General features: G+C 45.3%; 1 protein-coding gene and 1 pseudogene across 1 annotated transcript; both read left to right on the top strand.

Annotated features, from left to right (window-relative positions):
* Window positions 1-267: 267 nt before the first annotated feature.
* LOC123078813 (uncharacterized) lies at window positions 268-3,654 on the top strand. Its single transcript, XM_044501434.1, has 3 exons — window positions 268-547; window positions 2,008-2,889; window positions 2,975-3,654. Exons 1-3 carry the CDS (start codon window positions 508-510, stop codon window positions 3,652-3,654), a joined length of 1,602 nt encoding a protein of 533 aa, XP_044357369.1. The 5' UTR covers window positions 268-507.
* Window positions 3,655-8,072: 4,418 nt separating this feature from the next.
* LOC123092191 (ATP synthase subunit a, chloroplastic-like) lies at window positions 8,073-19,370 on the top strand (annotated as a pseudogene).
* Window positions 19,371-25,646: the final 6,276 nt, after the last annotated feature.

Raw genomic sequence — 25,646 nt, 5'->3', positions numbered from 1 at the left:
CTTCGTTCACTGTCCAAGGGAAGTACCATCTTTTCCTTGCGCCGCCGTTTATCGTGCCATTTACATCCCTACTCAACTTGTACTGGACATGAACTGAACCAAACCATGGTACCAGCCTGGACTCTTCGAAAGGAAGCGAGCTCATGGCTCAACCTTGGGCAAGCCTTAGCAGTTAGCACGCAAATCTGTCGATCTCCAGCCAGGTAGCTCCTCGGCTCGATAAATATACTCCCTCCTGTTAGGTTGATCTCTCCCGTGTGGGCCCAACGGCCCAACGGACCCCTGATCCGCGCCCTGATCGGGGGCGCCCAACCACAATATGGTTGACGGGCCCCTGTCACGCAGCGCTACATAAAGAGGAGGGGGCCGGCGGCACGCAGTACGAGGTTCACCGCGTTGCCAGGCTCCCCACCGAAAACCCCGACCCAATCTAGGTCTAGCGCTGACAGTGACGGGAAGCTCCGCCGCCACCATCTCAGTCCACATCGCCGCCGTCTCCACACCACCATGGCCGGCGCTGGATCGAGTTCATCCGCACCAGGAGAAGGTAGGTTCACCGGATCTCCTAGCCCACTCCGATCTAAGGTCCTATCAATGGTATCAGCCAGATCGGGCTAGTTGATTTCGGTACAGAGAAACAAAAACAGAAAAGAAAAAGACCTCCCCTCCCCCAAGAACCCTAGACAGGGCAAAGTAAACCACCGGATTTTGGCCTTGAGCCTCACCGGCAAAGAGGGCCGCCGCACGGCCGCGCCTGTTCCTCTCGATCCCCACACGCATCGGCAAGCCGAGGTGCGGGGACGAAGAACCACCGGAGCTAGCAATTGCTCGCGGAAAAGAAAGGAAAAAGACACACAAAAAAATGGGGGAAGGCACCGCAGCCAAACCGCTCGACGGCGGCGCGCTCACCGCAAGGCGGACGCGCAGCCGGCGAACGGGATGGCCACGGCGCTGCATAGACACCTGCATCTCTCTTTCGCTCTCTCTGTCACAGAGGAAAGAAGAAAACGGAGAGGTAAGGGAAAGGAGAGGAGGCGCGCGCAGCGCGGTGGCTTCCGCCGCCGCCGCCTGCCGGACCGGGCGACCGGGGCGCACCCCTCTCTCTGCCGTCGCCGGCGAAAGAGACGAGGAGAAGCAAGCGGCACGCGACGGGAAAGGGGAAAAGTGGCTAGGGTTCGATCGAGGGGAGGCGTTTTGTTCGGCCGATCTAGGCGCTGGACCGTCGGATGAAATCCAACGGCCAGGCCGAATACCCTAGCCAGCCACTGGGCCACTGGGCTTAAAAGGAACCAAGGCCGCCGCCGCGGGCGCAGCCCACACGCTGGGCTGAGGCCGGCTGCCGCAGCGCGCAGGCCGTGGGCCGCGTCGCTCGGGCCACAGCCGCGCGGCGCGCAGTAGCAGGCTGTAGGCTGCAGGCTGTAGGCTGTAGTCTGTAGGGTTCCTCTGCTAATTATTATTTTATTTTTTCTTAAAGCAGAGTTTTGATAAATTTTGTCCAGCTTTTTGGCAGATCTGATATATAGTTTCTATGCAAATTTTTCCAACGAATATTTGTTTAGAAAATAGAAAAATGACAGAAATGTTTCTGTAAAGAAAAAGAAAAGTTCATGAATTTCATAAAGAAAATAATAAAGTTCATGAATTTTTATTTAGTCAAATAAAAGTTTCTGTAAAGATTAAAAAGTTCGTGAATTTTTATTCATGTTTTTCCGCTGCGTAAATAATTAGTGCTCTTTTACAAAGAAAATAAAAGTTTACATAGTATGTTTTTAAGAGCATGTTAAAGTGATTATTAGAATGAATATGATTATGTTATGTTTATGACCAACGTTATTAATAACATGATCATGTTTTATTATTGAAATTTAAAGATGCATTTATCTCTAATATTTTGCCCAACAGTAATATAGATTTAATTGCATAGACAATTGTATGTTTAATTTGACCAACGTTAGATTATTGCATATGATTGTTTTATTGATGTCACTTAAATTGTGATTTCATGAGGCTTTCACTTGATGAGTTGCCTAAAAGAAGTTCTGACACTCAGAGGTGACAACCACACTGAGTGGATGAAGAAAGTTGAACTGGCGTTTATTTGTGCTGATCTTGACTGGGTTGTGGTGAAACCACAGCCGGTCAGACCCACAGAGCCAGTAAGAGAGGCCACTGATGATGATGCTGCATGGGCTAAAAAGAAGGGGGACTATGCTCCTTTGGAGCAGTCCTACCTCATAGATAACCAAAAGTGGGTCAATGCAAACAAAAAATGCATGGCTTTTATAAAGAATACAATTGAGAGCGCCATTGTGGGCTTCATTCCAGAGTGCACTTCCGCAAGGGAGTTGCTCACAAAGATAAAGAGCCAGTTCACTGGCTCTTCAAAGATCTATGCCACCCAGGTGTTAGAGCAACTGGTGACAGAACGCTACACAGGTGATAGTCGTGGAATAAGAGAGCACATCCTCAGGATGAGTAATATGGCAGCAAAGCTCAAGCCCATGGATGCGGATCTGGAGATCAAACCAGCGCTCCTGGTCCACCTGGTCATGGCTTCACTGCCACAGGAGTTTGCAACTTTTGTTGTAAACTATAATATGTCACCTGGAACATGGGACATTGAAAAGACAATAGCAATGTGTGTCCAAGAAGAGGACAGACTCAAAGCCGCACATGGTGGTTCAATCAACTATGTGAAGGATTGGAAGAAAAAGAACTACAATCAAAACAACAAAAGTTCTCCTTCAAAGAATGGAAAAGCCCCCTATCAGCATCAGCATCAGCAACAACCTTTCTCAGTGGACAAAGACACGTGTCTCCACTGCAAGCAGAAATGGCATTACAAGAAAGACTGCGCTGCTTGGCTGAAGTCAGTCATGGCAAAAAGAGGTAACAATATAGTTTCATTTGTCAATGAATCCTTGTATACACAGTTTTCAAAATCCACTTGGTGAACCTGCATCCTCTTCCATAGTGGACTTGCTGCTCGGGGAGAAGTGGAACTTCGGGCGGCCGGGAATGAGGACAGAACGACGCAAGGTGAGTGGCCATGGCGACCTGCTGTTGCATGCGTTGGCCTCCTACAGCGGCGTCATGCAGGGACGCAGGCCTTTCGGTGGCGCACAGGATGAGCCAGCCGACCACAGGGGCGGCGCATCGGAGGAGCCAGCCGTCACGGCGACCGGATCTGCAGGCGGCGGTGGAGCGGTGGCCGGATCCCGAGCCAGGGTTGGCGCAGTGGCCAGATCCCTGGGTGGGGGCGGTGCAACGGCGAGATCCCTGGGCGGGGGCGGTGCGGCTGCCGGTTCTCGGGGCGGGGGTGGCGCAGCGACCAGAGCTCCTGCCAGATGTGGAAGGTTGCGGCTTGCAGGGGAGTCGGGAGCAGAGGTTGAAGGTCCAGGTGGAGGCAGGGTGCGGTGGCGGCGGCGGGAAGGCAGGGCGCGGCGGCAGGTGGACTCTGGGCGTGGCTGCGGCGGGTGGGAGGCCGGCCGCGGCGGCAGGATGAAGGCCGGTCACGACATGTTTTTTATTGTGGTCGAGGCAGGGAGAGAAGGTCGTGGATTTTGTTATGGGCCGTTCAGGAGGTGGGTTGCTATGATTTTCTTTGTTCAGGATCTCGGGAACACCTCGCGGCCTTATATAGAGCAGCTGTGATCAGAATAACTATTCTGATCCTAGGATCAGAATAGTGCTACTCTCTCTCTATATATATAGGGTGGGTCTATTATGATAACACCCTTAAGAGTCTTATTCTAATAACACTTCTTTCTTATTCTGCTAACACCTCTACTTCGCTAAAAAAACACACCCACCAACCCGACCCGGGCATCCCACTACCCCCAAGTCTCGAAATTGTCAAGAGGTAAAGATTGATATATTGGAAGGTTATATACCGACACCGGAATGGTTCCGAAGAAGATCGGGGATTTTTCGGAGTACCGGGAGGTTACCGGAACCCTCCTGGAAAGTTATTGGGCCTATTGGGCCATAGTGGAGGAGAGGAGGCAGGCCACAGGAGGTGGCGCGCGCCCCCTTTGCCCCAATCCGAATTGGACAAGGGAAGGGGGCGCGGCCCCCTCTTTCCTCCCCTCTCTCTCCCTTCCCCTTTCCCCTCTCCGTTGATTGGAAGGAGGGGGGCCTAATCCTACCTGGACTAGGAGTCCAAGTAGGACTCCCTCCCTTGGCGCGCCCTCCTTGGCCGCCAGCCTCCTCCTCCCCCTCCTTTATATATGTGGCCAGGGGGCACTCCAAAGGCACACCAAGAATTCTCTTAGCCGTGTGTGGTGCCCCCTTCCACAGTTTACTCCTCCGGTCATAGCGTCATAGTGCTTAGGCAAAGCCCTGCATGGATCACATCATCAACAGCGTTGCCACGCTGTTGTGCTGACGGAACTCTCCCTCGACCCTCTACTGGATCAAGAGTTCGAGGGACGTCATCGAGCTGAACGTGTGCTGAACACGGAGGTGCCGTACGTTTGGTACTTGGATTGGTTAGATCATGAAGACGTTTGACTACATCAACCGCGTTAACTAACGCTTCCGCTTTCGGTCTATGATGGTACATGGACACACTCTTCCCTCTCATTTCTACGCATCTCCTAGATAGATCTTGCGTGATTGTTTTTTTAAATTGCATGCTACGTTCCCCAATGTATGAGAACCCAGAGAACGAATATATGAATTTAGAGAAAGACTGAGAATAGGAATATGGGAGCCTAGAGAGAAAATATAGGACCTAAGAGGATGAATATGGAACTCTACAGGAAGACTCAAAAAAGACAAATATTGCAGCCCCGGGGAAAGCATAGAGGAAAAATATGGTACTTTAGAGGAAGACCCAGAAGAAGATCCAGATGACGAATACGAGAGCCCATAGGAAGATTCCATCTTAAAAAAGAGCGTTTGATTGAACATCGAGGAACAAAAGAATTTAGTCTAAAATACGAAAAAGAAGTAGATCTTTTTTTCATTCTTCAAGAACTTCATATCTTGCCGAGATCTTCTTCCCTAAAGATACTTGACAATAGTATTATTGGAGTGGATACACAAGTCACAAAAAATACACGAAGTCGACTAGGCGGACTGGTCCGGGTGAAGAGAAAAAAAGCCATATGAAACTCAAAATATTTTCCGGAGATATTCATTTTCCTGAAGAGGCGGATAAGATATTAGGTGGCTGTTTGATACTACCAGAAAGACAAAAAAAGATTCTAAGGAGCCAAAAAAGGAAAAAATTGGGCCTAATAATCTCCAAATTCGACTTGTCAATTTTATTTCTCATGAAAATAGCAAGTTAGGTCAAAGAAATTATCACACAAAGAGTCAATTTGTTAGAACTTGCTTAGTAGTGAATTGGGAACAAGAAGAAAAAGAAAAGGATGGTGCTTCCCTTGTTGAGGTAAGAGCAAATTGATCTTACTCATGATTTCCTAAGAATTGAGTTAGTCAAGTCCACTATTTCTTATACACGAAAAAGGTATGATAGGACAAGTGTAGGACAGATTCCCCATAATAGGTTAGATCGCGCCAATATCAATTCTTTTAATTCCAAGGCAAAGATTGAATCACTTAGCCAACATCCAGAAGCTATTGGCACTTTGTTGAATCAAAATAAAGAATACCACTCTTTGATGATTTTGTCGTCATCCAACTGTTCTAGAATTGGTTTATTCAAGAATTCAAAACATCCCAATGCGATAAAAGAATGGAATCCTAGAATTCCTATTCGAGAAATTTTTGGGCCCTTAGGCGCTATTGTAGCCAGTATATCGCACTTTTCTTCATCTTACTATTTACTAACGCATAATAAAATCCTGTTAAAAAATATTTGTTCGTTGACAATTTAAAACAAACCTTCCAAGTACTTCAAGAACTTAAATACTCTTTAATAGATGAAAATAAAAGGATTTCTAATTTTGATAGTAACATAATGTTGGATCCATTCCTTTTGAATTGTCACTTTGTCCATCATGATTCTTGGGAAGAGACATTGGCAATAATTCACCTTGGACAATTTATTTGTGAAAATGTATGTATATTTAAATCACACATAAAAAATCTAGTCAAATTTTCATTGTAAATATGAACTCCTTTGTTATAAGAGCGGCTAAACCTTATTTGGCCACTACAGGAGGAACTTTTAATGGTCATTATGGAGAAATCCTTTACAAGGGAGATAGGTTAGTTACGTTTATATATGAAAAATCGAGATCTAGTGACATAACACAAGGTCTTCCAAAAGTGGAACAAATCTTTGAAGCGCGTTCAATTGATTCATTATCCCCGAATCTCGAAAGGAGAATTGAGGATTTGAATGAGCGTATACCAAGAATTCTTGGGGTCCCTTGGGGATTCTTGATTGGAGCTGAGCTAACCATAGCCCAAAGTTGTGTCTCTTTGGTTAATAAAATCCAAAGGGTTTATCGATCCCAAGGGGTATAGATCCATAATAGACATATAGAGATTATTATACGCCAAGTAACATCAAAAGTGCGAGTTTCTGAAGATGGAATGTCTAATTTTTTTTTGCCTGGGGAATTAATCGAACTACTGCGAGCGAAACGAGCAGGGCGAGCTTTGGATGATCGATCTATTATCGGGCAATCTTATTGGGAATAACAAGGGCTTCCCTGAATACCCAAAGTTTCATATCTGAAGCAAGTTTTCAAGAAACTGCTCGAGTTTTAGCAAAAGCTGCGCTACAAGGTCGCATTAATTGGTTGAAAGGCTTGAAAGAAAACGTAGTTATGTGGGGACTATACCTCTTGGTACCGGATTCCAAAAATTTGTGCATCGTTCCCCACTAGACAAGAACCTTTATTTCGAAATAAGAAAAATCTATCGCGCCGGAAATGAGAGATTTTTTGTTTCTCCATACAGAATTCGTTTCTTCCGATTCTGACGTAACAAACAATTTTTATGAGACATAAGGACCCCCATTTAACATTTAACCCTATATCATTTATAGATACATAAAACATATTTTTCACTTTACTAGACTTTTGAGCTTAGAACACTAACAGGTCAAATTTTTGATTTTTAAGATTTTTATTTTAATAAGTAAAACAAATCAGTTAATTCAATAAGGTTATGTTTATACCATGTATCAATGCCCAACTCTTATCTTAGTACAAGGTTCTCTCGGAACAATTATGATTTATTTCAAGCTATTTCCGATCTTCCTTAATCTTCAAAAAGAACTAAATTCTGTAATGGAATGGTAGGATTAAAAGAAAGTGTGGAAAAAAATGACAAGAAGATATTGCAACATTAATTTGAAAGAGATGACAGAAGTAGGAGTTCATTTTGGTCATGGTATTAAGAATTGGAATCCTAAAATGACCCCTTACATTTCGGCAAAGCATAAAGCTACTCATATTATAAATCTCGCTAGAATGACTCGTTTTTATCAGAAGCTTGTGATTTAGTTTTTGATGCAGCAAGTTAGGGAAAAAGTTTCTTAATTGTTGGTACCAAAAAAGAGCAACATATTTAGTAGCATGAGCTGCAATAAGGGATCGTTGTCATTATGTTAATAAAAAGTAGTTCAATGGTATGTTAACGAATTGGTCGATTACGAAAACTAGACTTTCTCAATTTAAAGAGTTAAGAGCAGAAGAAAAAATGGGAAAATTCCACCATCTCCCAAAAAGAGATGTGGCAATCTTGAAGAGAAAATTATCTACCTTGCAAAGGTATATGGGCGGGATCAAATATATGATGAGATTACCACACATTGTGATCGTCCTTGATAAACAAAAGGAGTGTATAGCTCTTCGGGAAAGTGCCATTTTGGGGATTCCTACTATTTCTTTAGTCGATACAAATTGTGATCCAGATCTCGCGAATATATTGATCCCAACCAACGATGACACTGTGACTTCAAATAAATTGATTCTTAAAAAATTAGTATATTCAATTTACGAGGCCATTCTCTCTATATAAGAAGTCGTTGATTAAGAATATATAGTGAATTCTTGGGCAACTGCATAAATTTATGGAATCACTTACTTTACTATATCTTTTTCTTGCATAGAAAAAAGAAGGGGAATATTGATATATATTATGATCTGATGTGCTTTCTTGGTATCCTAAATATAAGATTAATACTTCAAGTTGCTGAGTTGAGAAAGAGATGGTTGAATCAAAAGAATTCCTTCTTTGAAGTTCAATTTTTATCAGACGACAATATGAATATTATACCTTGTTCCATTAAAACACTCAACAGGTTATACGATATGTCAGGTGTAGAAGTAGGCCAACACTTCTATGGCAAATAGAAGGTTTTCCAAATTCATGCCCAAGTACTCATCACTTCATGGGTCGTAAATACTATCTTTCTAGGTTCAGTTGTCATAGATGTTCAAAATCCAGAAACCATCCCGACCGACGGTCAGATTTTTTTTGAATATGTCCTTGAGTTTATTTGAGACTTGAGCAAAACTCAGATTGGAGAAGAATATGGTCCCTGGGTTCCCTTTATTGGAACTATGTTCCTTTTTATTTTTGTTTCGAATTGGTCGGGTGCTTTGATGTCTACTACGCAACCTTCTTCTTGTAGACTCGTGTTGGGCCTCCAAGCGTAGAGTTTTGTAGGACAGTAGAAAATTTCCCTCAAGTGGATGACCTAAGGTTTATCAATCCGTGGGAGGCATAGGATGAAGATGGTCTCTCTCAAACAACCCTGCAACCAAATAACAAAGAGTGTCTTGTGTCCCCAACACACCCAATACAATGGTAAATTGTATAGGTGCACTAGTTCGGCGAAGAGATGGTGATACATGTTGGAAATATGCCCTAGAGGCAATAATAAAAGGATTATTATTATATTTCCTTGTTCATGATAATTGTCTTTATTCATGCTATAATTGTATTATCCAGAAATCGTAATACACGTGTGAATACATAGACCACAATACGTCCCTAGTAAGCCTCTAGTTGACTAGCTCATTGGTCAACAGATAGTCATGGTTTCCTGACTATGGACATTAGATGTCATTGACAACGGGATCACATCATTAGGAGAATGATGTGATGGACAAGACCCAATCCTAAGCATAGCACAAGATCGTGTAGTTCGTTTTGCTAGAGCTTTTCCAATGTCAAGTATCTTTTCCTTAGACCATGAGATCGTGTAACTCCCGGATACCGTAGGAGTGCTTTGGGTGTACCAAACGTCACAACGTAACTAGGTGACTATAAAGGTGCACTACAGGTATCTCCGAAAGTGTCTGTTGGGTTGACACGGATCGAGACTGGGATTTGTCACTCCGGATAACGGAGAGGTATCACTGGGCCCACTCGGTAGTGCATCATCATAATGAGCTCAAAGTGACCAAGTGTCTGGTCACGGGATCATGCATTACGGTACGAGTAAAGTGACTTGCCGGTAACGAGACTGAACAAGGTATTGGGATACCGACGATCGAGTCTCGGGCAAGTAACATACCGTCTGACAAAGGGAATAGTATACGGGGTTACTTGAATCCTCGACATCGTGGTTCATCCGATGAGATCATCGAGGAGTATGTGGGAGCCAACATGGGTATCCAGATCTCGCTGTTGGTTATTGACCAGAGAGCCGTCTCGGTCATGTCTGCATGTCTCCCGAACCCGTAGGGTCTACACACTTAAGGTTCGGTGACGCTAGGGTTGTATGAATATGAGTATGCAGCAAACCGAATGTTGTTCGGAGTCCCGGATGAGATCCCGGACGTCACGAGGAGTTCTGGAATGGTCCGGAGGTAAATAATTATATATAGGAAGTGCTGTTTCGGCCATCGGGAAAGTTTCGGGGTCACCCGATATTGTACCGGGACCACCGGAAGGGTCCCGTGGGTCCATTGGGTGGGGCCACCTATCCCGGAGGGCCCTGTGGGCTGAAGTGGGAGGGGAACCAGCCCCTTGTGGGCTGGTGCGCCCCCCTTGGGCCCCCCCTGCGCCTAGGGTTGGAAACTCTAGGTGGGGGGGCGCCCCACTTGCCTTGGGGGGCACTCCACCCCCCTGGCCGCCGCCCCCTTGGGAGATTGGATCTCCCAGGGCCAGCACCCCCCCTGGGGGCCTATATAAAGGAGGGCAAGGAGGAGGGCAGCCGGACCCTGTGTATTGGTGCCTCCCTCCCCCTGCTACACCTCGTCCTCCTCCCGCAGCAGCTTGGCGAAGCCCTGCCGGAGTTCTGCTGCATCCACCACCACACCGTCGTGCTGCTGGATCATCATCAACCTCTCCTTCCCCCTTGCTGGATCAAGACAGAGGAGACATCACGCTGTCCGTACGTGTGTTGAACGCGGAGGTGTTGTCCGTTCGGCACTTGGTCATCGGTGATTTGAATCACGGCGAGTACGACTCCATCATCACCGTTCTCTTGAACGCTTCCGCACGCGATCTACAAGTGGTATGTAGATGCAATCTCTCTCCCATGACTCGTTGCTTAGATAAACTCATAGATGGATCTTGGTGAAACTGTAGGAAATTTTTTAATTTTCTGCAACCTTCCCCAACAGTGGCATCATGAGCTAGGTCTATGCGTAGTTCTCTATTGCACGAGTAGAACACAAATTTGTTGTGGGCGTAGATCTTGTCAACTTGCTTGCCGCTACTAGTCTTTTCTTGCTTCAGCAGTATTGTGGGATGAAGCGGCCCAGACCGACCTTACACGTACGCTTACGTGAGACAGGTTCCACCGACTGACATGCACTAGTTGCATAAGGTGGCTAGCGGGTGTCTGTCTCTCCCACTTTAGTTGGAGCGGATTCAACAAAAAGGGTCCTTATGAAGGGTAAATAGAAGTTGACAAAATCACGTTGTGGTTTTTCGTAGGTAAGAAAACGTTCTTGCTAGAACCCAATTGCAGCCACGTAAAAGATGCAACAACAATTAGAGGACGTCTAACTTGTTTTTGCAGAAATTGTCATGTGATGTGATATGGCCAGAAGTTGTGATGAATGATGAATGATGTATTGTGATGTATGAGATCATGTTCTTGTAATAAGAATCACGACTTGCATGTCGATGAGTATGACAACCGGCAGGAGCCATAGGAGTTGTCTTTATTTTTTGTATGACCTGCATGTCATTGAAGAACGCCATGTAAATTACTTTACTTTATTGCTAAACGCGTTAGCCATAGAAGTAGAAGTAGTCGTTGGCGTGACAACTTCATGAAGACACAATGATGGAGATCATGGTGTCATGCCGGTGACAAAGATGATCATGGAGCCCCGAAGATGGAGATCGAAGGAGCTATATGATATTGGCCATATCATGTCACTACTTTATATAATTGCATGTGATGTTTATTATGTTTATGCATCTTGTTTACTTAGAACGACGGTAGTAAATAAGATGATCCCTTATAACAATTTCAAGAAAGTGTTCTCCCCTAACTGTGCACCGTTGCTAAAGTTCGTCGTTTCGAAGCACCACGTGATGATCGGGTGTGATAGATTCTTACGTTCACATACAACGGGTGTAAGACAGTTTTACACATGCAAAACACTTAGGGTTAACTTGACGAGCCTAGCATGTACAGACATGTCCTCGGAACACAGAGACCGAAAGGTCGAACATGAGTCGTATGGAAGATACGATCAACATGGAGATGTTCACCGATGATGACTAGTCCGTCTCGCGTGATGATCGGACACGGCCTAGTCGACTCGGATCGTGTAACACTTAGATGACTAGAGGGATGTCTAATCTAAGTGGGAGTTCATTATATAATTTGATTAGATGAACTTAATTATCATGAACTTAGTCTAAAAACTTTTGCAAAATATGTCTTGTAGATCAAATGGCCAACGCTCATGTCAACATGAACTTCAACGCGTTCCTAGAGAAAACCAAGCTGAAAGATGATGGCAGCAACTATTCGGACTGGGTCCGGAACCTGAGGATCATCCTCATAGCAGCCAAGAAAGCATATGTCCTAGAAGAACCGCTAGGTGAAGCACCCATCCCAGAGAACCAAGACGTTATGAACGCTTGGCAATCACGTGCTGATGATTACTCCCTCGTTCAGTGAGGCATGCTTTACAGCTTAGAACCGGGGCTCCAAAAGCGTTTTGAGAAACACGGAGCATATGAGATGTTCGAGGAGCTGAAAATGGATTTTTCAAGATCATGCCCGGGTCGAGAGATATGAAGTCCCTGACAAGTTCTATAGTTGTAAGATGGAGGAAAACAGTTCTGTCAGTGAGCACATACTCAAAATGTCTGGGTTGCACAACCGCCTGTCCCAGCTGGATATCAACCTCCTGGACGAGGCGGTCATTAACAGAATCCTTCGGTCGCTCCCACCGAGCTACAAGAGCTTTGTGTTGAACTACAATATGAAGGGGATGGTGAAGACCATTCCTGAAGTATTTTCAATGCTGAAGTTAGCAGAGGTTGAAATCAAGAAAGAACATCAAGTGTTGATGGTCAATAAGACCACTAAGTTCAAGAAGGGAAAGGGTAAGAAGAACTTCAAGAAGGATGGCAAAGATGTTGCCGCACCCGATAAGCCAGTTGCCCGGAAGAAGTCAAATAATGGACCCAAGCCTGAGACTGAGTGCTTTTATTGCAAAGGGAAGGGTCACTGGAAGCGGAACTGCCCCAAATACTTAGCGGACAAGAAGGCCGGCAACACTAAAGGTATATTTGATATACATGTAATTGATGTGTACCTTACCTGTACTCGTAGTAACTCATGGGTATTTGATACCGGTGCCGTTGCTCACATTTGTAACTCACAGCAGGAGCTGCGGAATAAGCGGAGACTGGCGAAGGACGAGGTGACGATGCGCATCGGGAATGGTTCCAAGGTCGATGTGATCGCCATCGGCACGCTACCTCTACATTTACCCACGGGATTAGTTATGAACCTCAATAATTGTTATTTAGTGCCAAGTTTGAGCATGAACATTGTATCTGGATCTCGTTTAATACGAGATGGCTACTCATTTAAATCCGAGAATAATGGTTGTTCTATTTATATGAGAGATATGTTTTATGGTCATGCCCCGATGGTCAATGGTTTATTCTTAATGAATCTCGAACGTAATATTACACATATTCATAGTGTGAATACCAAAAGATGTAAAGTTGATAACGATAGTCCCACATACTTGTGGCACTGCCGCCTTGGTCACATTGGTGTCAAGCGCATGAAGAAGCTCCATGCTGATGGACTTTTAGAGTCTCTAGATTATGAATCATTTGACACATGCGAACCATGCCTCATGGGCAAAATGACCAAGACTCCGTTCTCCGGAACAATGGAGCGAGCAACCAACTTATTGGAAATCATACATACTGATGTGTGCGGTCCAATGAGCGTTGAGGCTCGCGGAGGATATCGTTATGTTCTCACTCTCACTGATGACTTGAGTAGATATGGGTATGTCTACTTAATGAAACACAAGTCTGAAACCTTTGAAAAGTTCAAGGAATTTCAGAATGAGGTAGAGAATCAATGTGACCGAAAGATAAAGTTCCTACGATCAGATCGTGGAGGAGAATACTTAAGTCATGAATTTGGTACACACTTAAGGAAATGTGGAATCGTTTCACAACTCACGCCGCCTGGAACACCTCAGTGTAACGGTGTGTCTGAACGTCGTAATCGCACTCTATTGGATATGGTGCGATCTATGATTTCTCTTACCGATTTACCACTATCATTTTGGGGATACGCTCTAGAGACAGCTACATTCACTTTAAATAGGGCATCGTCTAAATCCGTTGAGACGACACCGTATGAATTATGGTTTGGAAAGAAACCTAAGCTGTCGTTTCTAAAAGTTTGGGGATGCGATGCTTATGTCAGGAAACTACAACCTGAAAAGCTCGAACCCAAGTCGGAAAAATGCGTCTTCATAGGATACCCTAAGGAAACCATTGGGTATACCTTCTACTTAAGATCCGAGGGCAAGACCTTTGTTGCCAAGAACGGATCCTTTCTGGAAAAAGAGTTTCTCTCGAAAGAAGTAAGTGGGAGGAAAGTAGAACTCGATGAAGTACTACCTCTTGAACCGGAAAGTAGTGCAGCTCAGGAAAATGTTCCTGTGGTGCCTACACCAACTGGAGAGGAAATTAATGATTATGATCAAGGTACTTCAGATCAAGTTGCTACTGAACCTCGTAGGTCCACAAGGACACGTTCCACACCAGAGTGGTATGGCAACCCTGTCCTGGAAATCATGTTGTTAGACAACAGTGAACCTTCGAACTATGAAGAAGCAATGGCGGGCCCAGATTCCAATAAATGGCTTGAAGCCATGCAATCCGAGATAGAATCCATGTATGAAAACAAAGTATGGACTTTTACACACTTGCCCGATGATCGGTGAGCGATAGAAAACAAATGGATCTTTAAGAAGAAGACGGACGCGGATGGTAATATTACCATCTATAAAGCTCGACTTGTCGCTAAGGGTTATCGGCAAGTTCAAGGGGTTGACTATGATGAGGCTTTCTCTCCCGTAGCGAAGCTGAAGTCCATCCGAATCATGTTAGCAATTGCCGCATACTATGATTATGAGATATGGCAGATGGACGTCAAAACGGCATTCCTTAACGGGCATCTTAAGGAAGAACTGTATATGATGCAGCCGGAGGGTTTTGTCGATCCTAAGAACGCTAACAAAGTATGCAAGCTCCAGCGATCCATTTATGGGCTGGTGCAAGCATCTCGGAGTTGGAACATTCGCTTTGATGAGATGATCAAAGCGTTTGGGTTTATGCAGACTTATGGAGAAGCCTGCGTTTACAAGAAAGTGAGTGGGAGCTCTGTAGCATTTCTCATATTATATGTAGATGACATACTCTTGATGGGAAATGATATAGAACTTTTGGACAGCATTAAGGCCTACTTGAATAAGTGTTTTTCAATGAAGGACCTTGGAGAAGCTGCTTACATATTAGGCATCAAGATCTATAGGAATAGATCGAGACGCCTCATAGGTCTTTCACAAAGCACATACCTCGATAAGATTTTGAAGAAGTTCAAAATGGATCAGCCCAAGAAAGGGTTCTTGCCTGTACTGCAAGGTGTGAAATTGAGCTCAGCTCAATGCCCGACCACGGCAAAAGATAAAGAAGAGATGAGTGTCATCTCCTATGCTTCAGCCATAGGATCTATTATGTATGCCATGCTGTGTACCAGACCTGATGTAAACCTTGCCGTAAGTTTGGTAGGAAGGTACCAAAGTAATCCCGGCAAGGAACACTGGACAGTGGTCAAGAATATCCTGAAGTACCTGAAAAGGACAAAGGACATGTTTCTTGTTTATGGAGGTGACGAAGAGCTCGCCGTAAAGGGTTACGTCGACGCTAGCTTCGACACAGATCTGGATGACTCTAAGTCACAAACCGGATACGTGTATATGTTGAATGGTGGAGCAGTAAGCTGGTGCAGCTGCAAGAAGATCGTCGTGGCGGGATCTACATGTGAAGCGGAGTACATGGCAGCCTCGGAGGCAGCGCATGAAGCAATATGGGTGAAGGAGTTCATCACCGACCTAGGAGTCATACCCAATGCGTCGGGGCCAATCAAACTCTTCTGTGACAACACTGGAGCTATTGCCCTTGCCAAGGAGCCCAGGTTTCACAAGAAGACCAGGCACATCAAGCGTCGCTTCAACTCCATCCATGAAAATATTCAAGATGGAGACATAGATATTTGCAAAGTACATACGAATCTGAATGTCGCAGATCCGTTGACTAAACCTCTCTCGCGAGCAAAACATGATCAACACCAGAACTCTATGGGTGTTCGATTCATCACAATGTAACTAGATTATTGACTCTAGTGCAAGTGGGAGACTGTTGGAAATATGCCCTAGAGGCAATAATAAAAGGATTATTATTATATTTCCTTGTTCATGATAATTGTCTTTATTCATGCTATAATTGTATTATCCGGAAATCGTAATACACGTGTGAATACATAGACCACAATACGTCCCTAGTAAGCCTCTAGTTGACTAGCTCGTTGGTCAACAGATAGTCATGGTTTCTTGACTATGGACATTAGATGTCATTGACAACGGGATCACATCATTAGGAGAATGATGTGATGGACAAGACCCAATCCTAAGCATAGCACAAGATCGTGTAGTTCGTTTTGCTAGAGCTTTTCCAATGTCAAGTATCTTTTCCTTAGACCATGAGATCGTGTAACTCCCGGATACCGCAGGAGTGCTTTGGGTGTACCAAACGTCACAACGTAACTGGGTGACTATAAAGGTGCACTACAGGTATCTCCGAAAGTGTCTGTTGGGTTGACACGGATCGAGACTGGGATTTGTCACTCCGGATAACGGAGAGGTATCACTGGGCCCACTCGGTAGTGCATCATCATAATGAGCTCAAAGTGACCAAGTGTCTGGTCACGGGATCATGCATTACGGTACGAGTAAAGTGACTTGCCGGTAACGAGACTGAACAAGGTATTGGGATACCGACGATCGAGTCTCGGGCAAGTAACATACCGTCTGACAAAGGGAATAGTATACGGGGTTACTTGAATCCTCGACATCGTGGTTCATCTGATGAGATCATCGAGGAGTATGTGGGAGCCAACATGGGTATCCAGATCCCGCTGTTGGTTATTGACCAGAGAGCCATCTCGGTCATGTCTGCATGTCTCCCGAACCCGTAGGGTCTACACACTTAAGGTTCGGTGACGCTAGGGTTGTATGAATATGAGTATGCAGCAACCGAATGTTGTTCGGAGTCCATGATTAGATCCCGGACGTCACGAGGAGTTCCGGAATGGTTCGGAGGTAAAGAATTATATATAGGAAGTGCTGTTTCGGCCATCGGGAAAGTTTCGGGGTTACCCGGTATTGTACTGGGACCACCGGAAGGGTCCCGGGGGTCCACCGGGTGGGGCCACATATCCCGGAGGGCCCCGTGGGCTGAAGTGGGAGGGGAACCGGCCCCTTGTGGGCTGGTGCGCCCCCCTTGGCCCCCCTGCGCCTAGGGTTGGAAACCCTAGGTGGGGGGGGGGGGGGGGGGCGCCCCACTTGCCTTGGGGGGCACTCCACCCCCCTGGCCGCCGCCCCCTTGGGAGATTGGATCTCCCAGGGCCGGCACCCCCCCTGGGGGCCTATATAAAGGACGACAGGGGGGAGGGCAGCCATACCCTGTGTATTGGCGCCTCCCTCCTCCTGCTACACCTCGTCCTCCTCCCGCAGCAGCTTGGCGAAGCCCTGCCGGAGTTCTGCTGCATCCACCACCACGCCGTCATGCTGCTGGATCATCATCAAGCTCTCCTTCCCCCTTGCTGGATCAAGACAGAGGAGACGTCACGCTGTCCGTACGTGTGTTGAACGCGGAGGTGCTGTCCGTTCGGCACTTGGTCATCGGTGATTTGAATCACGGCGAGTACGACTCCATCATCACCGTTCTCTTGAACGCTTCCGCACACGATCTACAAGTGGTATGTAGATGCAATCTCTCTCCCATGACTCGTTGCTTAGATAAACTCATAGATGGATCTTGGTGAAACCGTAGGAAAATTTTTAATTTTCTGCAACGTTCCCCAACAATACAAGTGTAATATGGATGGTAGAAATATATTTTTACAATCTGAATAAATAAAAACAACGAGATAACTAGTAACAAAAGTGGGCAAAAACGGTATTGAAATGCTTGGAAACAAGGCCTAGGGTTCATACTTTCACTAGTGCAAGTTCTCTCAACAATGATAACATAATTAGATCATATGGCAATCCCTCAACGTGCGACAAAAGTCACTCTAAAGTTCCTATCACGGAGAACATAAGATGAAATTGCTTGTAGGGTACGAAACCACCTCAAAGTTATTCTTTCCGATCAATCCATTGAGCTATTCCTATAAGTGTCACAAACAGCCCTAGAATTCGTAGTAAAATAACACCATATGACACACATCAATCAACCCTAATGTCACCCAGATACTCCAATGTCACCACAAATATCCGTGGGTAAATTATATGATATGCATCAAACAACTTCAGATTCATAATATTCAATCCAACACAAAGAACCTCAAAGAGTGCCCCAAGATTCCTACCAGAGAAACAAGGATGAAAACGTGCATCAACCCTATGCATAGATTACCCCAATGTCACCTCAGGAATCCGTGAGTTGAGTGCCAAAACATACATCAAGTGAATCAATAGAACACCCCATTGTCACCACGGGTATCCCGCGCAAGACATACATCAAGTGTTCTCAAATCCATAATAGTATTCAATCCGATAATAGTGAAACCTCAAAGGTAAAACTCAATTCATCACAAGAAGATAGAGGGGGGAGAACAACATAAGATCCAACTATAATAACAAAGCTCGCGGTACATCAAAATCATGCCAAATCAAGAACACGAGGGAGAGAGATCAAACACATAGCTACTAGTACATACCCTCAGCCCCGAGGGTGAACTACTCCCTCCTTGTCATGGAGACTATCGGGATGATGAAGATGGCCTCCAGTGATGATTCCCCCCTCCGACAGGGTGCCGGAACGGGCTTAGATTGGTTTTCCATGAACTCAGAGGCTTGCGGCGGCGGAACTCCTGATCTAGGTTTCTTTCTGGGGGTTTCTGGATTTACAAGAATTTTTGGCATCAGATTCACGTCAAGGGTGGGGGGGGGGGGTCCACGAGTCAGCGACAAGGCAGGGGGCGCACCCTAGGGGGTGTGCGTGCCCTCCACCCTTGTCATTGACTCGAGACTCTTCTGGCCAAACTCTTGTGCTTCGCGGCTTCGTCTTCTGGTCCATCAAAAATCACCGTAAATTTTCAGCTCATTTGGACTCCGTTTGATATTCATTTTCTACAAAACTCAAAAACAAGGAAAAAAACAGAAACTGGCACTAGGCTCTAGGTTAATAGGTTAGTCCCAAAATAATATAAAATAGCATATAAATGCATATAAAACATCCAAAACAGATAATATAACAGCATGAAACAATAAAAAATTATAGATACGTTGGAGACGTATCATGCTCTTTTACCTTGGAAAATTATAGAGTTACCCCATGGGGAATTAGCAGTGCCCACGAATGATATTAATACTACTGTTGCTTTAGCTTTACTCACGTCAGTGGTATATTTTTATGTTGGTCTTAGCAAAAAAGGATTGAGCTATTTCAAGAAATATATTAAACCAACTCCAATCCTTTTACCAATTAACATCCTAGAAGATTTCACAAAACCATTATCGCTTAGCAGGAATATATTGGCGGATGTATTAGTTTTTGTTGTTCTTGTTTCTTTAGTCCCCTTAGTAATCCCTATACTAGTCATATTTCTTGGATTATTTACAAGCAGTATTCAAGCTCTTATTTTTGTAACATTAGGCGCAACCTATATAGGTGAATTCATGGAGGGTCATCATTGAATTGACTAGTTTTGGAAATAGTATTTTTTTTTGCAGCCTAGCTCAATTCATGTATGTTCTAGATAATCTGCTTGGTTGCAAAAAAAGTTAGAAATGTGTATGAATATATAGCCTAGAGTTGTAGGAGAGAGAATATAATAGACTATATTATGGAAATTTCAAAGTATATATGCATTAAGGAGGGTGGAGTCGGGCTAGATCTATACTATAATATCCTTAATGTCTATAAGTGGAGTCCTCTTTTATGCGGGTTTCCACTTTAAGCAATAGTTTTAGAATCCGTTTCAATAGAAAATGAGAAAATATGCAAACAAAATAGAGGAACAAATGTATATATATATATATGATATTATATTAAATATTCCTAGGTTAGATTCATTATCTAATCTGATATATGGATATGAAATTCCCTTCTATATAGTTCGGACAATTCACATTATCATTTCAATTTGATTTCAATTTGTACATTTTAGTTACTTTGCTTCTACCCAATAGAGCTTAGAAGTAAGACTTTATTGGTTGATTGTATCCTTAACCATTTCTTTTTTTGACACGAGGAACTACTCACCATGAATCCACTTACTATTGCTGCTTCTAGATTGGTCGTAGTGCTTGCTTCTATTGGACCTGGAGTTGGTCAAGGTACTGCTGCAGGACAAGCTGTGAAGCTATTGCGAGACAACCAAAAGCAGAAGATAAAATACGAGGTACTTTATTGCTTAGTCTAGCTTTTATGGAAGCTTTAACAATTTATGGACTAGTTGTGGCACTAGCGCTTTTATTTGCGAACCCTTTTGTTTAATCTTAAAAAATCTTTCGATTTAGATTAGATACTTTTCTTTAGTAAATTGGTTGCTTCTGCAATTCCAATTATATCAATACTTTATTTAATTTACTCCTATTTATTACTCCTGGAATTATCTATTTATCGGGACAGATAATGCCCCATTATAGGAAGGGCTGAGTTGAGTATTATTAATTTAGAAGATATGCTTACCTTCTTATTTCCCATCCTTAGTTTAGGAAAGTGGAAATTTTTTTCCTTTTATTTTAGGAATTTTGGGAATAGAACATTTCAACAAAGGAAATCTTTCACTAGTCAAACAAGACGTAAGACTTAATCTAAAAGAAATTACTAGATTGAATCTATTTTGCACTAAAAAAAGATAAAAAAAGGGCGAGCGAAGTAAGTGATCGAAAAACTTTGTTCTTTGTTCATCCTATCTATAAGAGGAGATCATATGAAAAATGTAACCCATTCTTTCGTTTTTTTAGCTCACTGGCCATCCGTTGGCAGTTTCGGGCTTAATACCGATATTTTAGCAACAAATCTAATAAATCTAACTGTAGTGGTTGGTGTTTTGATTTTTTTTTGGAAAGGGATTGTGCATGAGTTGTCTATTTCAAGTATAGATTGGATCTATCTGGCTGCACTTCATAATATTCTTTAGTATTTTTCGGATAAATAAGAAAAAGGGTGCACGATCTCGATGAATTACTTATGAATAAATTCAAAAATCATATGGAAGAACCATATCATTTCGCGGCTCATTGGTAAAACAACTTTGATTCTCTATAAACCAAGAATGTGAGACCACTAACATGGTTGAAGCTAAACTTCTTGAAGTCCAGGCAAAAAGAGGTACTCTTTCTACAACTATATTAGTATTAGTACCGAATTTAAACGGGAAATAGCTAATGTAAAATTTATCTGATATAGAACACTCATATCGATAAAATGGTTTGAACTATTTACTAGAAAAAAGGGGGCACCCTGCCCTTTCTTAACCAATGCCGAACAGACGGCCTGTGTATAGAAAAGAGAAATTTTTTGGATTTGAAGAAAAAAATAATTCTATTAATTTTCATTTTCCATTTATTTAGTTAGTTTTTATTAATATTCTTCTTTTTCTCGGGTTCAAATACCCATGGATTTTTTGTTTCTTTACTGGCTTCATATAATTCTGAAAACATAAGTTTTCTTAAAGCATCTTGCTCATATCTCTCATCAAAGGGTGATATTCTATAATGTTTCTTTAGCAGATCCCCCGCTAATCCAAGCGAGCTTTCAAATATTTGTCCCACATTCATTCGGGAGGGTACTCCTAAGGGATTGAAGACCATATCAACAAGTGTTCCATCTTGCAAATAGGGCATATCTTGCCTAGGCAAAATATTGGAATGGTCCCTTTATTCCCATGTCTTCCAGCTACTCTATCCCCAACTTTGATTTCATGTTTCTGTAAAATATATACATGAACCATTATGTCAAGCGGGTCCCTTTGGATCCATTTCACATTGATAACGCGCCCTCTTCCACCTATAGGTCATTTCAGAGAAGTTTCCTTTGAAGTGGAAACCACAAGGCCAAATATGGCCCATAATAATCCAACTTCCGTGATATAAGATGATTCACTCGCTATCTGAGGCGCTAATTTACCTACTAAAATATCACCAGTTTCTACCCAAGATCTCAACCTAATAACTCCATTTCTATTGAAATTGCGGAGTAAATGTTCTTCTAGATGTAGTATTTCTTTAGTGATTTATTCAGCGGAGCCCTGGCTTGTCGTATCAGTCTGAATTTCATATTTCCAGGTGTGAAAAGAGGTATAAATCTCTTCATATACCAAACGTTCGCTAATTAGTACCGCGTCTTCAAAATGGTAACCTTCCCATGGCATATAAGCTACTAATACATTTTTTCCTAAAGCAAGTTTGCCCCAACTGTAGCTGCTCCTTCTGCGAAAATTTGTCCTTTTTAATGGATTTACCCCGTGGAACCCGAGGTTTTTGGTGCATACAAGTATTTTTGTTAGAGCGACGGTGGTTAACTAAAGGAATACTTATAGTCTTCCCACTACTTGATAAAAGTATCTTATGACTATCAGTAGAAATGATCTTTCCATCGCGTTCGGCTATAATGGAAACCCTAGAATCTAGAGCTATTTGGTGTTCCAATCCAGTTCCAACAATGCATTTCTCGGACCGAGAAAGTGGAATTGCTTGGCACTGCATATTAGAACTCATTAAAGCCTGATTCACATCATTGTAGGTGTGCAGATGTTGTTGGGGGCGACTGAGGCGACGCGGGCAGTGGCCGCGGCGCGCGCCGCGATCTGGCCGCCGGCGCCCGTAGACTCTGCTACGCGGCATGTTAGTGGGCGGTTCTAGGTCCTCGCGACATCGGACGACGAGGATGACAACGACGGGGATCACGCCGGAGGATCGCCGGACGACTACTCACCAACGACATCTGACATGATCTGTGAGGCGTTCAGTCCTGGGTACTCGGAAGAGGAGGTGGCCATGTTGGTAGACGACATCGTGCCGAGTGATGATCCGGCAAGGCTTGGGTTGCATCCCGATGACAAGGTGGAGGTAGTTCGCCGGATTATTCACCGGAGGACGGCGGCGACTGCGATCTGGCCTTGGAAAGGGCCCCTACTTAAGGTATGCATCAAACCCTTAACTTTGTCTGATTTTTTCAGCAAGATGCATGGACTCGCGTAGTCAGATAGAAAAAGAAGAGGAAAGGGAGGCCGAAGGCGACACCGCCGACGCCGGAGATCAGCTCGGCGACTGTGATCCGGGCGGCTAGGGTTGCCCGTTTGAATTCCTTATTGGGCCGTACTGGAGCTGTGGTTGAGCGGGCCGGCTGTGACCTCGTGCGTGGGTATGTGGCCCTACATGAGGGAGTCGAGGAGGGGCTAGGTGGACCGGTTTTGACTGGGTATGTGGCCCAGGAAAATCAGGTCGCTCCTCCTGAGCCTATCGACGCATGCAGGGATCACGATCGACGTGATTGTTCATCTCTGCCGCCGCCTAGGTTTTCCTCGCGAACTGTTGTGCCTGGCTTTCCTCGGTGCGGAACCAGCCGTGCCTCCCATATTCCCCCTCTCACCATGGCTGGGCGTGGGAATGCTCCGCCGGGGTCGAAGCCTTCGGGAGCTGCCAGACCTCTGCCGGCCGGCCGTGGGGCGGTGCGTCCTCCAGCCCAGAGGCAACCTATAGCCGCCGGTAATGCGGGCACGGGCCGGGCTGCTGTGGTCCCGCCTGGGCAGCGGCTGTCGGGGGCCGGAGGGACAGCTCCGGTTGGCCGTGGTGGTGGCGCCACACCGGGTCAGCGACCGCCGACTACGTTTGTGGCGGCGCCGGCTGTGGCAGGGCGAGGCGCGGGCTCCTTGGGACCTCAGCCACCGATGCCTGTGGCCGCCGGGGTGGCGCAGCGCAAGCAGGCGCAGGCTCAGGGGCAGCAGCCTCGGGCGCCGCCTCCCGATGTTGCTGCTAGGCCGGTGCAAAAGCGTGCTGGACTGATGCCAAATAGTGCTTTGCCGGAACAAGTCCGCAATGGTGCCCCTAGTGCTCAAGAACCAGTCCAACGTGCCGCCAATGGACCACCTCGGGGTCAATGGGGCGATGATGGCATCAATGCCTATGGCGAGGGGCATCATCGAGGCTCGTCATTGTCGAGCGGCGGGCGTGGCTATGTGTGGCAGAGCGATGGAATGGCTGAACGACCATTTCTTGGTCCCCCTGGGGGCTTTGTGGAGGGGGCATCTGGCCCTGATCATCGGCGCAGAGGTGGATACCGTGGTCATCATGGTGGTTGCAGTGGGAGAAACCACTACCGCCAGCATCCACCGCCGGTCGTTATGGAACCGACGACATCCATGGAGGTGGATACCTCCGGTCAGGCGCCGGAATTGTCCGGAGAGGCTATGGAGGTGGTGACGGCGCTGGCTGCTGCTGAGGTCTCGATGACTGAGCCAGTGAAGTCAGGCGCTTCAGGTGCCACGGACAAGGCAGACGGTGAAAGAGTTTCCAAGTGGGCTCGGAAAAAGGAGAAGATGTTGTGCGATCGCTGTGGTGAGCGGGGTCACTTTATTGCTGAAATGTGTGACCGAGTTATGTGATACTTGCCTCAAGCCAGCGCATGACATGGGAGAGTGCCCGATTTTGCGTGATCAGATGCCGAGTATTACTATCTATGGAGTCTGTTGTGCCGAGCTGATGCTCTTTGAGTCTCCGTGTGCGAGGGAGGTCCCAGAGGAGTCCCGGAGCATGACTATGGGGTGGTCAAAGTCACGAAAGGTGACGTGTCTGAGGCTCAGATTTTGCAGTGGCTTAGGGAGTTAGCCCCAGCTGACTTTCAGTGGGATCTGATTCCACTTGAGGCCAACGGCTATAAGGTTGGCTTCCCGACTACGGAGGATTTGGAGCGTCTCCTTAGTTTTGGGCTTTGTAGAATTCCTGGCACAGAGTGCATTCTTGAGTTCCACGAGTGGAAGAAGCTTGAGCCACAGGGTAAGCCTCTCACTCAGGTCTGGCTGCATTTTTTGGGAGCTCCATTGAAGCTGATTCGGGATGCCCGGGTTGCTGCAAGTTTGGGGATTCTGGTTCGCAAAATTGAGAGAGTGGATATTGTCGTGGTCCTAAGTCTGACAGTAGAATGGGGGGTAGGTATGGAGAGGCAAGATCCTAGCTATGGAGTAGTTGTGTACGCAAGGGATTTACGAGTTCAGGCCCTTCTCGGAGGAAGTAACAGCCCTACGTCTTGGAGCCCGGAGGCGGTCGACTGGATTATGTGCGTATGAGTTACAGGGGTGCCAACCCTTTACACTGAGGAGGGGGTGGCTTATATAGAGTTCACCAGACCCCTCCGGCCCTCAGTTATGCAGGGTTTAAAGTACATTAAGACAGGGGGTTACTAGTAACGCCCTCATAAAGTGCCATGAAGACTATTAAAGCTACTTAATGACAGACCGTTGCGTGCTGAGTGACTTTAGGTCTCCTGGCCGTCGAGTGGTTAGCTTCATGGTCGAGTGGCTATCTTCATCGTCGAGTGTCCTTGAGTTCGTCGAGTGAAGTCCCTCTTGGTCGACTGGAAGGTAGCTTCTTCTAAGGATGTCCTTGGGTAGGGTATCCTAGATAGGTCCATGACCCTACCCTAGGTACATGACTTCATCATTAGCCCCCAAATGGATCGAGGTTCGAGTGAGGAAGGGGTTGATAATTTTCTCCGACCTATTTCCCGTGCTCTGATTATGTCGTATCCTGGGTCAGCGATTTTTCTTTTGTGGCGTTGGCATTAACTTTTCTTTTAGTCGCCTTGATCCATTCCTTTCTTCTGTCGAGTGAACTTTTGAACTTAGTGAACCTCCGAGCGACGGATTGCAGGAAATCTATTGTCTGGTCGACTCTAACTGATGAAACTAGTGGGGGCACGCTGAGTGCACCCACTCGGTGTAGTCCCCGAGACTATGGTCGAATGTT

Source organism: Triticum aestivum, chromosome 1B, assembly GCF_018294505.1.
Source record: "Triticum aestivum cultivar Chinese Spring chromosome 1B, IWGSC CS RefSeq v2.1, whole genome shotgun sequence".
Taxonomy (NCBI): domain Eukaryota; kingdom Viridiplantae; phylum Streptophyta; class Magnoliopsida; order Poales; family Poaceae; genus Triticum; species Triticum aestivum.
This window is presented reverse-complemented; position numbering and strand designations above follow the sequence as displayed.

Bases quoted from the DNA above. Each gene is read 5' to 3' on its own strand.
- LOC123078813 (XM_044501434.1), top strand. From the start codon at position 508: ATGGCCGGCGCTGGATCGAGTTCATCCGCACCAGGAGAAG. The intron at 548-2,007 runs GTAGGTTCACCG...TGATTTCATGAG, and splicing joins TTCATCCGCACCAGGAGAAG to GCTTTCACTTGATGAGTTGC. The intron at 2,890-2,974 runs GTAACAATATAG...CCTCTTCCATAG, and splicing joins GTCAGTCATGGCAAAAAGAG to TGGACTTGCTGCTCGGGGAG.